The 18,540-nt window shown below is 37.3% G+C and overlaps 1 protein-coding gene across 1 annotated transcript; it reads left to right on the forward strand.

Moving 5' to 3' along the window:
* Positions 1-354: 354 nt before the first annotated feature.
* LOC141426085 (integrin beta-6-like) lies at positions 355-7,386 on the forward strand. The gene is made up of 8 exons (XM_074084947.1): positions 355-734; positions 1,524-1,930; positions 2,028-2,526; positions 2,917-3,236; positions 3,590-3,697; positions 4,554-4,758; positions 5,200-5,581; positions 6,363-7,386. Exons 1-8 carry the CDS (start codon positions 597-599, stop codon positions 6,578-6,580), a joined length of 2,277 nt encoding a protein of 758 aa, XP_073941048.1. The 5' UTR covers positions 355-596; the 3' UTR covers positions 6,581-7,386.
* Positions 7,387-18,540: the final 11,154 nt, after the last annotated feature.

Here is an 18,540-nt window from a genome sequence, read left to right on the forward strand (position 1 = left end):
TCATGTGCGAAATTACATTTGAAATTTCCTACGAGCTTTAAAGCATCGTGAGTATTCGTGAGGAAACCTGTACAAACCTGCGAAGCAATTCAATGGAGTGTGTGAAGTTCCCGATCCGCTCTGACTGGGCCCATGTGAGAACTACGGCCCAAGTCCCCTCATTTTAGAAATCCTCCACCCATTGTTAGCATTAAAGCATGCCCTAGCATGACAAAAATTATCTTTGCCCGGAGCGGCTAAATAGCTAAATCGGGCTCTGACAAACAATTTGTCATTAATTAAAATAAACGTGATACCCCTGGGCATCAAATCCTTATAAATGTGACATTGTTATTTCGGACACATAAGGGAAAATACGCAAAACTCATTTAGTTCATTACACATTTTGTATTGAACGATTCACCGCTACTAGTGTAAAATTATCCTGTTGGGGGGCACAGCTTATAGTGTTCTTTGGTTACGTCAATCAACTAGTCGTTAAATCGTCAACAATATTAATTAATTTATTGAATCAGGCGTTTCATTGCGGAGTTCCATATCAGTGAGCTATAAACGATTACTTTGCACACCCACCCACGATTAAATTGTCATAAACCATGTCGCGGCTTCTTTGGGTTCTGGTGGTGACTACCTTGTCTTATTTGTCTCTGGTGAGCTGTGAAGCTAATTGTGCTTTGGCGAAGACGTGCCGAGAATGTATCGGACATTCGTATCAGTGCGGGTGGTGTTCAGCTGTAAGTTTATTTTGTTAAGTTCAGGAATAGAAATGAAAAATCGGTCAAGGGCGTGTCAGGCCACACGCAGCGTAGGGTAGGGTCCGTAGTAATATGCGGCAAACATTCAATATTAAGTTTTGATCGACTGCCTACCTGCGCGTTTACTTGTAAAGCCTACTAGGCTGTGACATTTTTCTTTTTAACGAACGGATGGATCAACGGACATGGCGAAATTATAACGATTAATTGTAGGACTATGGAACCCCAAAAACCAGCCAAGTGCGAGTCACACTCGGTTCCGTAAAATATACATCCTTTGTACATCTTATTATCTTGTGTTCTGTTATTTTAAAGAGTTTTACAATACCTACAATACAGACAATACAATATACGCTACAAACGGCCGTATCTGTGAAAATACAGTTTTAGTCCTTGAAGCTAGTACGTTAATGTCAATGTGTGGTGATTAATTTAATACTAGCGGCCTTATTGTTCAAGATAGGACATTCTGAGGAAACTTAAAAACTTCCAATTGCTTCTAAGATAATCCATTGAAAAATGTTAAGTACCTATACTCAAATTATTTACTCTTATAGTAAAAGATATGTATTTAGGTACGCAAAAGCTACAAATAGTGACATTAATTTAAATGATATGCCTCCTCAGGTTCTGTTTAATGCTCTGCTATGAGTCATTGTTGGGGAAACTCTATATAGTTATGAATTCGTGAGCAAAGTTCCTATATAGAATTAAAGCCCCAAAGGTTTGGCCAATAAAACGTACCTTTATTGTATTTAAATATTTCAGAAAATTCATTCTGGACCAAGATGTCAAACAAAATCCTACAGCGACGCAAACAAAGACTGGTGCGGAGAAAAAGTGTATAATCCAATAGTATCTGATGTAGTAAATGATAGAAATGATTCCCTCAATACGGGTGAAGATGGAAAGAAGATTGTCCAACTTCAACCACAAGCGATGAAAATAAAAGTCCGCCCAGGACAACAGTTCAATTTTACTGTCAAATATAGACCTGCTAAAGACTACCCTTTAGACGTTTACTACCTGATGGATTACTCCTATACGATGAAAAAATATCTAGAGCTATTGCAAAAACAAGGCAATGAAATCTATGAGAGACTATCCGACTTAACGAATAACGTACGGCTGGGAGTGGGAAGTTTTATAGAAAAGCCAGGCCTACCATTTGCCAGGTAGTTGAATATTTTTATTTGCCTTATAAATACCTAACTTAATTTTCTTAATACTTTTTCGACTTTATAACTAACAACTAACAAAATTTGCGCTTAGTCCTTTTCAGAAAGCCTACGCGTTTCAGAACCATCTTGCTTTAACTAACGACATGGCGAAATTTAGTAGTGTGATTCTGGATAATGAGTCTGGCTCCAACCTTGATGATCCAGAAGCCGGTCTGGATGCCCTGATGCAGGCCATGGTCTGTAAAGAGAGACTTGCTTGGAGAGACGGCGCTAGAAAAATTATTGTCCTATGCACTGACTCGACGTACCATAGCGCTGGCGATGGCAAAATAGTTGGTGCTGCAAAGCTTAATGACATGCAGTGCCATCTCGATGACAACGACGTTTACAATCTAGCCCTTGAGCAAGACTATCCCACAGTAAATCAAATCAACAAAATAGCATTACAGGAAAACACTGTTATTATTTTCAACACATTAAACCGGGTCCAACGTGATTATACGGCCTTAGCAGATAGAATTCATGGCGCAAGATATGTTGAGCTGAAGAATGAATCTAATATTGTTGAAACTATAACACAAGAGTACTTGGTATGTATGTTGAATTTATATAATGTTGCAAGATTTTTTTGAGCTTAATTTTGATTAATATGTCTAAGCTAAGGATTGTTCTGCCAAATCCTCAACCAGGACGGTTTCTTTTTACTGTAGATTTTTTAACAAATATAGTTTTTGTTTGAATAAAACAAATTATTCTTCGTGTTATCATAGGTACTTATACATAATACTAATTACTTAACGATGGGGGTTCAAAGCGTGTGAAAATTTAACTGGTTCTAACCCTATGCCCATTATTACACTTAGTTTCATCCCATACAACCTTATGGTCGCCTTGTAGTGACTGCTATTTCTTGGTTAATACACTTTATCCAAACGTTTTGTATGATTTTTGTATGATATGCGAAATTGTACCTATTTCAGAAAGCGGTATCAAATCTGGAAATGGACGTTGTCATGCCTAACCACATTCGTGTCCAATTAACCCCCGATTGTACCAAAGTTGCCACTTGTGGTGTGGAACATCATAAAGAGTTTACTATCTCCGTCGCTGTAACTGCGACATGGTGTTTAAGTGGCAATAACGTAGTAACGATTAAACCAATGGGATTGGGTGAAAAATTAACTATACACGTCGAAACTGCATGTGAATGTGAATGCGAGAAACATGGCATTCCTAATTCAGAAGAATGCACCAACAATGGTACTTATCAGTGCGGGACATGTACATGTAATGAAAATAGGTGAGTTTGCTTATTATTTTATGAAAACGTGGCAATGGAAAAGCATATTGTAGATTTTTTCCATTAGCTTTTGTTATAATTTGTGCGCTGTCCCTAGAGTATTTAAAAGTTATTTGTACGTACTCGGGGGATCAAACTTCTACAAAAACAATCAGTCTCATGTAAATTGCTGAGGCCGTATTGCCTAACATGTCTGACGATCACGATCGAAATCATATGACAGTTTTTGTACGCGAAATCTGTCATTTGATTGCGATCGCGAGCGTCAGAAACGTTAGGCAATACAGCCTCTGGTTCAAATCATTTGCTAATTACGTTCTTAATCAGATATTATTTTTAATTGTCTTAAACAGGGTTGGTGATAAATGCCAGTGCGCTGGTGACTCAACGGTATTAGACCTAGATAAATGTAGGGCTAAAGAAAGCGACACAGTTCTTTGCAGCGGACATGGTCGATGCAGGTAAATTATACATCTTTGCGCCTTTACTAAGTAGGAACAAGTACTGTTTCTGTTTTTAAATTGACATTTCTGACTGGAAACGTCATAAGATACAATACAATACAATAACTCTTTATTGAGTACCAACATATAGTAAGCAGTGCAGAAAACAGAGGGTTTTGTCACCAAATTAGTTTTAAATATTATTGATTATAAATAATGTATGTTAGTCTGTAAGGTATTTGTTGTATGGGCCAAGTTGACCGAAATAAATGAATTTATTATTATTATTAAACAGATTTTTAGAGGCGGCCTATTCTCTTCAATCTCTTCCAGGCAACTTTTACAAATAAACAGAAGTAAGGAATAGATTTAAAAAAAAAATGAAAAAATTTAATTGGTGGTGGAATTTACCGTCATCGTCGTATATCGTCATTGGCGATCCCTTAATCCAAATAGCGAAACTACTGTGTTAAAAATGTGGTTGCATTAAATAACACTGTAAATCTGTTTAAAAAATATACCTCATTGAGTTTCTTGCCGGATTCTTTACAACGAAGGTTTTTCCGTACCGGTGGTAGTTTTTTATTTTTAATTAATAAGTTTTTTTTAGCCTAAAACCAGAAAACAGTACCTAAATAATATGTAAATTAAAATAAAATTATCCTAAACATAACATACCTACACCTACATAAAAACTTAATACTTAATTAAATCTAGCCTAAATTGAACAAAGATACTTTGCTTTAGCTTTGACTTTAAGTGAATAGGAACAGGAAATTGCTAAATGTTCTAAAAACTCTAATGATCAAAATTTCATTTTTTAAATTACACTTTTATGACGTGTATTATAAATAGCCTACTATTTTTTCCCTAGCTGCGGCACATGTACTTGTGACACAGGGTTTAGCGGTGCCAAGTGCGAGTACGACGACAACGGATGCCTATGGTACCAGGGGAGATTGTGCAATGGGCGAGGGAAATGCAAGTACAATCTTTGCCAATGCCAAGATGGCTGGACTGGCGATGACTGTCATTGCTCTACCGATACTGACAGTTGCCGAGCTCCCCATTCTAAAGGCGTGAGTAACTCATATCATATAAATCACAGTCTGATTGTGTAATGTCATAATAATACTACGACGACGAGCGTAGCGAGGAGTATAGTTAAGATACAATCGCGATCACGCCAGTGACGTGACGCGTCACGGCAGTGGCTAGTGGAACGCCAGGACTTAGTTAATTCAGTTAGGAAATAATTTGGTCCCTACCAGTGCTGGCAATGTTCGAGGAACAAGGGATAAAATTGTATAATGTATGGGGCACAAGGGGTAAAACGTGCCAGTTTAACTACTGTTACTGCAATGTAAAAGGCTGTACATTGTCAATCATTAAATGTATGTAAGTATTTCATGTTGACCACCCTCTTACCACTACAATTTAAATCAACATATCACACATGGACACAACTGTGGTAACGGAATAGGAAAATCTGGTTTTGCTACAATATTATTTTTTCTCAGGTTTGCTCTGGCAACGGCAACTGCGAATGCGGCGCATGCATTTGCACTAGTGTAGACTCTGCAAACAAAACGTACACGGGCCCATTTTGTGAAAACTGCTTTGATTGCGACGAAAAAAGATGCAGGGTCCTAGAAGAATATGTACAATGCGTTTATTTCAAGGATAAAAAAGAATGTGATGAGAAATTTAATAGCAGTGGCAATGTTATTGATTGGGTTAATGGTACTGAGATCAACGCACCTAAATATCACCTTGCTAAGCTCTGTAAGACTGTTCTTGAAGATGGAAAGTCTATAGTTTTCAAACACAAGTATGAAGAAAGGATACTACACCTTATAATACAAAAAGAGTTGGAGGAACCAGACCGAGCGAATATGTGGAGTGAGTATTTTTAATTGCTTATTAATTATTCTAAATATTAGACTTTCTCAAAGGAAGTTCTGAGTTATAGTAGTGATGTTTAAGCATCGACAAAATGGCAAGATGGCGAATGGCCGTTGGGGCCGAAAAGTCTCGAATGGAGACCGCGGATCGGCAAGCGCAGCGTCCACCAATGAGATGGACGGATTACCTGGGTAAAACCGCGGTTTCAAGGTGGATGCAGGCCGCTTCCTATCGAAGCAACTGGAGGTCCATACAGGAAGCCTTATTAGTCCAACAGTGGACGTCCTACGGGTGATATGATGATGATGATGATGAAGATGGCCGCCTAACATTTTTTTGAATTGTGTCGCCTTCAGGACTAAAGACACTAGATTAGGTTCTTGCTTTCGTTTACTTGTTCCAGTGTTTTGTATTTAATATGAGGATGCTTTATGGGAGAATGGGGACGTGTAGTGGGGAAAAATCCCACAGACAGCGCCGGACTCTCACCGGCTAAAAACCCCATTGCACGTTCCCAACTCCAAAGTCAAAGTCAAAATATCTTTATTCAATTTAGGCTATAACAAGCACTTTTGAATGTCAAAAAAAATCTACCACCGGATCGGCAAAACCTCTGTTGAAAAGAATCCGGCAAGAAACTCAACGAGGTACTCCGTGGAGCTTAAGTACTACGGAGAGGAGAAGATTAGAGGGGTCCAATATTTTCTTTTCATCTAACTGACGGACTACCTACCTTTTTAGATTTTTTTAGGAAAGTAGGCCATTTTCTTGTTTTCAGTCGCAATTGGTACCTCCATCGGCGGCATCATACTCTTGGGTCTACTGGCCGTTGTCGCTTGGAAGATCCTGATGGATATCCACGACGCTCGGGAGTTCGAGAAGTTCAAGAAGATGCTCGATGAACCAGCAGACATGGCCAGCGACAACCCCCTCTTCAAGGGTCCCACCATCAACTTCGAAAATCCAGCCTATAAAAGACGATCGCGAATGCACTGAATATCCCAAAATAATGTTATTCATATCTCTTTAGAGTTTGTTATAAGTTTGTAGTCATTTATTTAAATACTAGTGCTTAGTTAGTTGCTTGCGTAAACCATTAGATCAAGCAGTCGAATGAAATATTGGAATTTTATTAAATTCCCTTGAGAATTCCCAAAAGTTATAAAATTTCCCAAAAAAAATATTAGGTAATCGTAGATTTCATTGACGTTGTATAATTATAAAATCCTCTTCCAATGCCTCACGTCTCTATTCCAAGCGATTGAATTTTTGTTATTTTATTCCGATATCGTGCTAGTACCGGGATAAAAAGTAACCTATGCGTTATTGCAGACGTCCAGATATAATATCTACGAACCAAATTTAATCTAAATCTGTTCAGCCATTTTTGCGTGAAGGAGAAACAAACATTATACTCGTACACACACAATTTTTTTCACTTAGAATATTAGGATACTAAAACACATTGAAAAACCGGCCAAGAGCGTGTAAGAAACGCCCAATTAAGATAGGGTTCCGTAGCCATTACGGAAAAATCAAGTAATATTTTTCTAAGGATTGATTTTATACCTTAGGCTGCTATTTACTAAAATAAACTAAAAATCAAAAAGAAATGGTGAGGCCGAGGAACGAACCCGGGTCTTCGTCAAACCAGGATACCACAGGACAGGACAGGAATGGATGATATTAATGCACGCCTTGTTGTGTCAGATATTGGTGCTGGTGTGGTGGCTGTAGGTATGTAGTACCTACCTATAGGTACAAGTCTTAGGTACCATAGGTACCTACTATAGACACCGTCACGTAGAAAGTTTAGGCAACCTAAAGGGAATCGAATTGTTACAGCGCCACGCTACTGCTACTTTGTTAACTTTCTATTATTATTATTTTCTATTACTTACCTATTGTGTTATTATTAATTTTAATTTATTATTTTTTTTGCTACAGTACAACATTATATCATTAAAAAGCAGATGGTAAAAATGTGTTTCACTCCTTCCTTATATAAAACACTAACAGCCTTATTCATAAAAAAACCTTAATTGAGGTTTGATCGGTCTGTTACTTAGCAGACTGATTAAGCTTATTAGACGGTTGTCAAGAAGTACGATTCATAAACGCTTGCTAGCAGTCTGCTAGTTGTTGAGCTGCTGATAGACGGATTAGACGCGTTATGTTGGCAATCTTGACAAATGAAAGACACAAAATGGCCTCATCGATAATTAAAAAAAAAATTGACAGCAGTGACAGCAAATTAGCAGGAAAAAAAAAGCGAGATGTTTGTTTTCCCGCCATTTCCGATCCGCATGTTTATATTTAAGTGGAAAAAGCCGTAATTATGTTAATCATCCTAATTTTATTTCTCTCATATTTATTGTTAGTAAAGTAGCAGTAATTTTAGAGGATTTTTAAATACAAATTCCTGAAAATAAATTTTCCTGGTTTTTTTTTAATCTTTGCGTAACTTCACCCTTCACTAAAAATATCTTCGGTGTGGTTTTTTGCTCTTGTCAAAGTCAGCTGTTCAAACTTTTGGCGTCCATTTTGTGACTTAAAGGAGGGTCTACGGTCCTCTAACTTTAGCAGAGCCTTGATCGACTGATTAGCGCTAACAGACGTTTAGATAGATAGATAGATTTATTTATTACCTAATGAAAAAATACATTATAAATACATGTCAGGTAATTATAAGAAATTCACAAAAGGATCGTCACATTGTATACAAAATAATAATAATAGTAATAGGTATATGATAGCGGTTTATGAATCACGTTTTTTAGCATCGGGCCTTCAAGGAGCTTTCAAGGAGGCTCTAACTTTTTATGAATAAGGCTGTAAGAGTTTACCCGCGGCTTCGCACGCGTAAACTATTTTTGATCTGGTAGTTAAAATTGAAATTCTGTGTTTTTACAAAATTTCCTTTACGGAATTTCCAAAATGTATACCGTAGTCTTCATTGAGGTTGTGTTAAGAACAGTGCAGCTGTTCAAAATTCCAAGACTCTAAACCCTGCGGTTGAAATTTCAATATTTTATCCCTATACCGTGGGAATATCGGGATAAAAAGTAGCCTATGTGTCATTCTAGACGTCCAGCTATCTAGGTAAATACCAAATTTCATGACTGTAAGCCCAGCGAATGTTATTTCGAGATTTTATCCCTACCCCGTGGGAATTGTTTAAAAAAAAACTATAACAAAAAAAAATGAGATGACGAGACGGGTTTGAAACTAAGCAATGCATATCATTATCAGTTTAAATAACCTATTAATATAATATAATGGTACTTATAAAAAAAAATATAAAAAAAATTACCGACTACAAAAAACCATGAAAATAATTTTCTACCAGTCTGAAGTCGGTGCCTCAGCACGAGCCAGCAGGAGTGGACCTATAGTCGTCTACCTCACCTACATAAATACTATACGAGTACTTATATTGGGCTTCAATCACTCCTGTTGGCTCGTGCTGAGGCACCGACTTCAGACTGGTAGAAAATTATTTTCATGGTTTATTGTTGTAGGTAGTCGGTTAAATTTTTTGTTATAAAATATATTTTTTTACGCTTTTTAGTGTAAGTAAAAGATCTAATATGCAAGAGTTGAATGTTAACTGCTCGACACCTTTTACGAAAAATTGCTTTTTCCGATGCAGAGACATTCATTATTGAGGAGTCCTGATGCTTCATCACCCATTCCATTTCACCATATACATTACAACGAGCTTAAATTGCTTAGCAACTGTGGTAAAGTAATCGTCAAGTACTTGTTATTGAGTAGTCGCTCCGTTGGTCAAATGTGGTCTTCATCATCAGTTCCACTTCATCAAATGATGATTTTCAAGAGCAAATGCACGAGTTACTACTAAATATTATGTCAGAATTACCATAGGTGTCCCACAACATTTGAAGAGTTCCCCCGATTTCCTTAGGATCCAATCATGAGATCCTGATTTGGTGCTTATGGGACCTAATTGAAAGCATTCCTAGACAACGAAAAAAAAATTTTTCAAATCGGTTCGTAAATGACGGAGTTCTGAGGTAACAAACATAAAAACATACAACCGAATTGATAACCTCCTCCTTTTTTTGAAGTCGGTTAATGAGTCATGTTACTTGAGTTAATGAATTTAAATTAATTATTAATAAACTAACTTTTTGCCAAATTTCATCCAAATCCGTCCAGCCGTTTCAGCGTAACAAACATACTCACTCACAAACTTTTTATAGTATAAGTAGGATATGATCCCCCCCCCCCTTACCTTATCCTAGCGCACTCAGAACAATAATCGTTTTCACCTCTTCTTTCTGTCACACGGTAAAGGTTAAAGTTACAAAGAGATGGTGAAAAGTGATTGCAGGCGTCCGAGCGTTAGACAATACATTCGGCCTCTGCTCAAAAGTAAGTATTGAAATAATTTAATCCAGCGGAATTTACCCTTTTTTTTAAGAATTAGGGTGGCTTACGATACGATCACTTGATTCGCCTGAAAACAAGTAGCCATCTATGGACACTCGCAACAGTAGAGGTTTGCACGTGCGTTGCCAACCAAGATAGAATTTCTCAAGTGCTATAGGTTAACGCCAGACCTGCAGAAGAGCCTTTTCACAATAAACGCCCCAGTGGCTTCCTTGATGAAAACAATGGCGACTTATTGATATTGAGACAAGGCTTACAACTTTAGAAGATCACAATCGGACTTTGTAGACACAAAATAATGTACTTTACCTACATTAGTAACAACAAAACAAGAAATAACGATATAAAAAATTAAATTACACTCATTATGTACAGTGGAACAAATTGAATCATGACCCAGGGTGGAACCTTTGTGCTACTAATGTCATGTTGACATCTCATACTTTTGTCAAGAAAATCATAGTGAAATTTATTATTAAAAGGTTCAACCCTGGGTCATGGTCCAATTAGTTCGACTGTACCTGGGTTGTACCTAATACTAAATTTTAAGTCAAAGCGACCACTGGAATCGATAAAAATAAACTTGAAACATTTGAAGCAAACAAACAAATAAGTAAATAACAGGTAGGTACCATCAGCCAAATAAGCGCGGTCTATCAATTTTTAAACAAATTCCTATCAAATGAATATGTCGCTAAAGTCGAACTTTCAAGTTGACAGACACGTCTATTGGCATTATTGTTTTGTGTCATGCAAACGATTATCAACTTTAGGGTGGTAGATTACATATTTTCCTGATGGTACCTACACGGCAAGGTGCCATCACATAAAAGTTTGTAATAATAACAACAAACAAACAGCACATACAAGTAACTAAGAGCTTGTAAAAAAGAGAGTCAAATCTTCTACTACAGTGGGGTCGAGGACCGTTTCCTCATTGATTCAATATGATCCATTGCTGGCTTTGCTTGCGATTTCACAGAGTCCCACATTGAGTCGGGGTAGCTCCGGAAGTAATTGCGGTTGCGCTTGAGTAGCCTAAGGAGTGTGACCCTAGCACTACATGTCGAGTGGCATTGTTTCAGCCCGATAGAGGGGAAGGTGTCCCCTTGTATAATCCACAATAGCTGACCTAGGCGTATTGCTTCAACGAGTGAGGTAGAATTCAGGCAGCTCTTCCCTCAAGTCACTGCTTCACTGTGTAGAAACGGACTCCCCACTGTCGCTAACACAACTGAGTATTTATAACGACGTACGTCAAAACTTCGATAGTGTGATGTAGAATATTATTCTTAATACTGAACAGTTCCAGTATATAACTACTAATAACAATTTATTATTTCATTTTAATGCTCGTATATTATTTTTATACGAGAAATATTACTATTCTGAACTGCTACGTAGAAATAAATTATTGATGCGCACTTAGTAAGGAATGGCACTATACAGTTTGTCTGAGGGCTGACAGAGACGGCAAAAATGTGAAGATAACGCTCGCGACAGTCACGCCATCTGGTATCAATTATTAAAACTATTTAATTATACTACGAATAAATTAGGTTTACCCAAATCTTAACCTGTTTTGGCAATTTACTATTAAAGTGAGGAGGGTAAGTTATCTTTAGATAATGCTTTAGTTTTGGCAGAAAGATAGAGACATATTTAAATTCTTTAGAATAAGGTATTGGATCTACAGCGCGCGGTTACTAACGTAACTGGTGAAAACATTTTCATCTCTTGAAATGGACAAAATTCATCATTCCAGTAACAAAGAAAATCGAAAGTGATTATTACCTCAAGGAATGCTTGCCGCAATAACAAAGGAAGAATAAATATTGCTATGATAATTGTGAAGGCGTTTGGGACAAAATGATTTTTTGCACAAATAAAATACTAAATATATTATAACTAGCTAGTTACCTAGAATTGGTTTATCGCTATATATATATAAAATATTACATATGTAAGATGAGATAATATAGTTTAGATCAAATCAAATAAGATGATTACCTTTTAAACAATAATCCTTCAAACTTTAAATCGGCTCTACATCTTTAAAGAATTTTATTATGACCGCATTGATTGTCGATCACTTTCTTAGAAAAGAGCCATATTTTTGCGTACAATACTAGGTAACTACCTTTTCCTTGTTGCGTACAATAATATCGGATAGGACAAAGCAAGCAGTCGAAAATATCTGATACGCTCTAGACCTGCTATACTCAACTTGCAACTCGCTGGCCATAATAATAAGTGTCCTGCCAAGCTACTATGAGTGGCCCGTCTCTGTATTAGGTTATGTGTGTGTGAAGTGTGGGGTTTGTATTCCCAGCTGGACGGAATGGAATGACATTTGATATGCAGATAGTTGTATTATCTACTACTTTTTGTCGAGATACTCCCTCGGAATTAATTTAAATAAAATTCCAAAATCTTAACCGCTAAGTAGTCACGAAATTTTGCACCGGTGCTCGTTATACAACGTAAATAAGAAGCACGGTGTGATTTTTGAGAATTCCTATGGATTTTCACAAAATCCCGGAATTATTTGACTGCTAGATAAGGGTTTAAGCGAGCGAAGGTGCGGGTAAAACCAGTTTTGAGTGAGTTCTCCTCTCCTCTCAGATACTATTGCCGGTTTTTTGTCCCAAATTATGGAATAAATTCTACCTTTAACGTATTAACGTCGGCAGTTAAAATAGTATAAAATATTCCATTCTGTGGCAAACAATTAACCATACACTTATAAGTAGGTACCTATCTAATGGGAAACTAATTTTATCCAGTAAATCCAGTCTCTACCGCTTGGGAATTTCGGAAAATCCTTTTTAGTGGGCGTTTATGATCCTCAAGAAAAGATGTCTGATAATTTTAAGACTGCTGCAATGGTTTAGTCTGTCTGTGCCCCAAAATATGTGAAAAAGACGTCGATTGACTCGACCGACGCGAAACGACGTATACCTACTTAGGTACCGAGGAAAAAACGTCTTTTTCGCTCCTAGCCTTATACTCGTACCTCTACTACGAAGTGCAAAATTTTAACTTCGTATCTTGCCGTCCCGCTGACGCTAATTAATAATTATTATTTTAATGCGAGAGTGAGAGGGACGGTACGATACGAACTTCGAATTTCGTAGTAGCCCCCCTTTGTTGCGTGAACATTAAAGCGTTTTTTGATGGGCTAAAGCCGATTCCGCATCGATAAGTGTAGGGAGACCACCTTTACAGGTATAATAAATAAATAAATATCACGGGACAATTCACACCAATTGACTAGTCCCAAAGTAAGCTTAGAAAATCTTGTGTTATGGGTACTAAGCAACGGCTAAATATAACTATATAGATACATATAGATTATATACTTAAATACATATATTATAATTAACACCCAAGAACCGAGAACACATTCGTATTTTTCATACAAATCCCTCACCTCAGTCAGATTCTCTAACCACTAGGCCATCGGGTCGTCTAAAAGGTATAGAAGATTATCCTTTATTAAACACACGCGCACACACACACACACACACACACACACACACACACACACACACACAAACATCACGCCTGTATTCCCAAATGGGGTAGGCAGAGTACACGAAATGTTACCGCTTCGGAGCCACTTTTAGCAATTTTAGGTTTAAAGTTTGACAAAAAAAGGTACAATAGTGACAGGTTGCTAGCCTGTCGCCTACAGTATACCCTTAACTCTTTATTAAAACGTATTATTATGTTATTTACAGGCCATAAGCTAAAACCATTTGAAATTTACCACGAGCTTTGCGGTGAAGGAAAACATCGTGAGGAAACCTGCACAAACCTGCGATGCAATTCAATGGTGCGTGTGAAGTTCCAATCCGCACTGGGCCCGCGTGGGAACTATAGCCCAAGCGCTCTTGATCTGAGAGGAGGCCTGTGCCCAGCAGTGGGACGTATATAGGCTGGGATGATGATGACGATGAAGCTAAAACCATGACATCAAAATAACTGGTTTTCAGTGACAAAGGGCTCAGGGATAAGGGAATACAGTACCTATTCAGATCTGGGATTCACAAACTTAACCATGCAAGTGGTCATAATTAAAAACAGGTTTGGCCCTATACTATACATATAGCAAAGGCGTGACAGTGTCGCTGCTTTCGACGGTAAAGTTAAGATTGTTTGAATTTGCATAAAATTTTCTACATCCCACATCGTTATTGTTCATGTTGGTCGTAAAATGTACTTGTTATAAGGAGCATTATAGTGTACAGTCGAACTGAACCATTTGATTCCTGACGCACCGCATAGAATGTTCTCACAGCAACTACATGTAACAATGAATTCCCTTGTCAGGTATGCGTGTCACTATGACTTTTTCTAAGAAAAGGTTCCACGGAGTTGGTCACGGTCCGGTTCGATAGTACAGTCACCAGCATTAATATCTGCCACAGCGGAGCATGCAAAAATATCTGACACGTCCTTCCGGCCCTAGAAATAGAGTCGTATCAGATATTTATGCACGCTTGTTGTGTCAGATATTGGTGCTGGTGACTGTACCTACAAAAATATTATACTTTAATCCTTATGCTTATGGACGAAATCAAAAATTAACAGGTTATAACAGGAAAAGTGAATATGATGGGTCCACGGATATCTTAGTCTATAGTCACCTTTTTTGGAATTGAGATTTTAATCTCAAAATGTAGAGCTCGCAAAGTATTATGACTTACCATTGAATTAAATAATCTTAAAACAATATAAATAGTTCATTACTGTCTGCAGTATATATTCAAAGAATGTCTGTTATGTTTGTTTGTTATTTGATCCTTAAATTATACATTATTATAGTAACTTTGAGTAAAAATTGTATGTGACTGAGTGCGTCAACTCCTACTGGTTCCGACAGAATATCAGCGCTGTGGCAGAAATGTCGCAGCACATGCTGAGTCGGCGCCTTTTCGCGGCTGTGCCGTGACAACTTAATTTAAATATGTAACAATCTGAATCGTTTGTTTATGTAGAATTGTCATGGCATGTTTGTGAATAAAGTTTTTTATCTATCTATCTATCTATCAGTAAGGCCATGAAGTAAGGGATTGATGGACGAGTTTGGGGTAGACGGGATAAAACAAGTCCAGCAATCCCTGTTCTGGCAGAGGTTGATATACTTAGTGCTTTTCTCAAATAATGGGAGGAAATATTCCATCCATCCATCCATCGTAAGCAAATTTAAAATGTTAGAGTAGCGGACAATAATGATTTTTCAAACATTCTTCATGGCCAAGAAGTTATGTGGGGAGTCATAAATGAAAAACTTCATGTCTCCATTTCGTGACATTAACGCATACATTTCCGAGCATGTTTGAGAAAATATATTTTTGTTAATATGTTAACCATATTAATTGTTCGTAATGACTAAGTTTCAAACCGCTATAACTCAAAAAGTTGCTTATTATAGGTTACTAAACATATTCTTTCCTTGGACCCTTCATATTCAACCATTTTTAGGGTTCCGGAGCCAAAATGGCAAAAACGGAACCCTTATAGTTTCGCCATGTCTGTCTGTCTGTCCGTCCGTCCGCGGCTTTGCTCAGGGACTATCAATGCTAGAAAGCTGTTATTTTGCACACTAACACTTACGGCATATTATGTAAACTACTTTACTACGGAACCCTATTTTGGGCGTGTCCGACACGCTCTTGGCCGGTTTTTATTTCTTCAAATATATTTTTGGAATAATTTTTAATCACCAGCACCTATGACTATTCCCGACACAACAAGACTCTATTTCTAGGTCTGGTAGGACGTGTCAGATATTTTTGCACGCTCCGCTGTGGCAGATATTAAATGTGGTTGTACTGGGACATCGTGGTCTTCAATCAATACTTAACTTACCTACGTTGCAGCGTTAAAACAATCCGTGCCAAATTTCATGACTCTAAAACCAGCGATTGAAATTTCAAGGTTTTTTATCCCGATCCCGTGGGAACATCGGGATAAAAAGTATCATTTGTGTTATTCCAGACGTCCAGCCATCTACATACCAAATTTCATCCAAATCAAAATAACTCATTCACTATATAACTCGAAACAATGAATCGGCCAGGCAAGGCGATGAGTAGGTATAATACAATACAATAAATAACTCACCAACACATAGAGCAGCACAGAAAATACAGTATGATTACCAAGCTTCTATATTTTTTTAATTAATTATAATACTTATAGTGTATTATTTCCCCGAGTGTAAACAAAACCTTAAAGTACCACCAGGTACATATTTACTGGTGCTTAGTCGGGTAAAAAATACTAATCTACCCTCTTCCTTACTTAATCAATGAAAATAATCTGTAAATAAAAAAATAAAACTGTACACTGAGTTCGTAGTGAAATAATAAAATAATAAATAATGACTCTCTCACAATGTTTATTTAAATATTTAACTAACAAATCATTCAAACGCCGAAGTTAGCGCCGCGCCGGTGGAACGTGAACAAAGAAAGGCTTCGATTCCACAACCGTTATGTTACTCTCGCTTGCGATCTCGAAGCGATTTCCTCGAATTTTCTTATTGATGCAAGCGAAATGATTCATCTCGAGTTCCCGCTCATGTGAAGTCACGTAACGAACGTCAGACGCTCAGTTGGGGCCAACCTACGAACGAGCGAGTACGCGTTCCAAATTTAAATTCTTGCCGGCTGAACGTAATCGAGTTCGATAGTTATAACTTTTTAAAACTTTTTTTTAATAGTTTCGCGAGTGCTATTTTAACAATGGGTTTGAAGTGGTTGTTAGTGGCAGTGCTTTTTATGAGCCCTTGTGTTTTTGGTCGGGACTGCACGTCTATTCTGAATAAGCAATCCACAAATGTATGCAATGAGTGTATTCGGTGCGGTGGGAAATGGTGCAGCGCTGTTTCCGATCCCGAGGTATGTTTCTTTTAAACTTCACTTGAGCACTTGACATGGTTTGTTAAAAAGTTTCACGCTGACAAACGTTGGGTAGGTGAGTTGCTAAAACTGTATTTTAAAGAGTTCTGTGAGTTATTTTAATAAACGGAGTGTCTGCTTTAAAATATAAAGTGGCCCAAAAAATTTAAACGTAACAGAAAAAACATGTAGGTAGCTTACTAACCTGCTTCGTGATCGTGTGCCTACACCTACCTCATATCTCCTATTATTATTATTTTTTATCGTATTTTCTTTATCACCATCTTGTGAACTTCAAAACAATACAGCTACATTGTGCCTAGATTCATGTAGAGTAAAACCATGTAAAACAGTGTCGCGTGCCCTCAAATCAAATAAAAAGTAAAGACGAAGTTCTGCGAACAGCAAACTGAGACTCGTAAAACTACCTCATACATACAGTTGCAGGCACCGCACACAATCTTTCCTCAATTAAACAAAAAAATATGAAAATATAGCCAGTTAAAGCATGTTAAAGTTCCGCATGATGTCACGCCGTGCGACACTTTTTAGCACGGTGTGACATCACGGGTCCCACTCTAGAACTTTGACGCGCTTCATCTTTGTCATTATAAAGGGGCTCCTAGACGGGCCATATTTTCACTGCAATTTGTGGCCGGCAACTATTGGTGTCCCTCTCTTACTCACATGTTAGACAGGGACACCGATAGTTGCCGGCTACATATTGCAGTGAAAATATGGCCCGTCTAGGAGCCCCTTTAGTTTGATTGACAAGAAAAAAAGACGTGTACAAATATTTTCTGATAATGTAACTGATGAGCAATAGTATTAATTATTTTACCCAGGAAACAATTTACCTAAATGTGTTACGCTCAAGTCCACAAGGCGAGGCGTAGTTTACCCGGCGTCACTTTGTTGTACGCAGAATTCTTATTCCTTTTTATTTGTTCTGAGGCCGTGCCACGGCTAAAAAAAAACCAGCCAATAAATATGCAACAGCGCCATTTAAAAGCAAAAAAGATGTTCGAAGTTCAAACGGATGCAAACAATAATTGGCTCGTTGATCTTTGTTATTTGTCATACACCGATACTGGACAGGACAGGATACATTGATGGAAGCGAACTAAACGATTTCGGGTAAGGGTTAGGATGATAAATATACCTACTAATTGTATATAATAGATTAGATTATTTCTAAATATATAGAAACTATTAACGTTTATAGAGTAGAAGTAATAAATGTTTAACTTTGAAATGATGTAAGCAGGTTTTACAAAACCATGTCATCACATAGGTAATTAATTAGAAAGAAAAGTTTCATTGCTTTATTGCTATCGCGCTTATTATGATTATGACTGTACTTACCAATGACAACGTAAGTGTATGGTCACTTATTTCTAACACCTATTTTAGACGGGCAACATTAAGGTTTTCCTTAAAGTTGATAAAAGTCGACGTTTTAGGATCATGTCTCTTTAATTCTACCGAGTCATTGTATGATTCATGATATTCCAATATGAAATATTTGGCATTCTTCATTGGGTCACTAGCTGCCAAAAATTATAATTCCGAACCTAATGTTGTTTGTCATAATTTTACTTTACTACGAATTTTTTCTAAACTTAATTC

This window comes from Choristoneura fumiferana, chromosome 3 (assembly GCF_025370935.1).
Source record: "Choristoneura fumiferana chromosome 3, NRCan_CFum_1, whole genome shotgun sequence".
Classification (NCBI taxonomy): Eukaryota; Metazoa; Arthropoda; class Insecta; order Lepidoptera; family Tortricidae; genus Choristoneura; species Choristoneura fumiferana.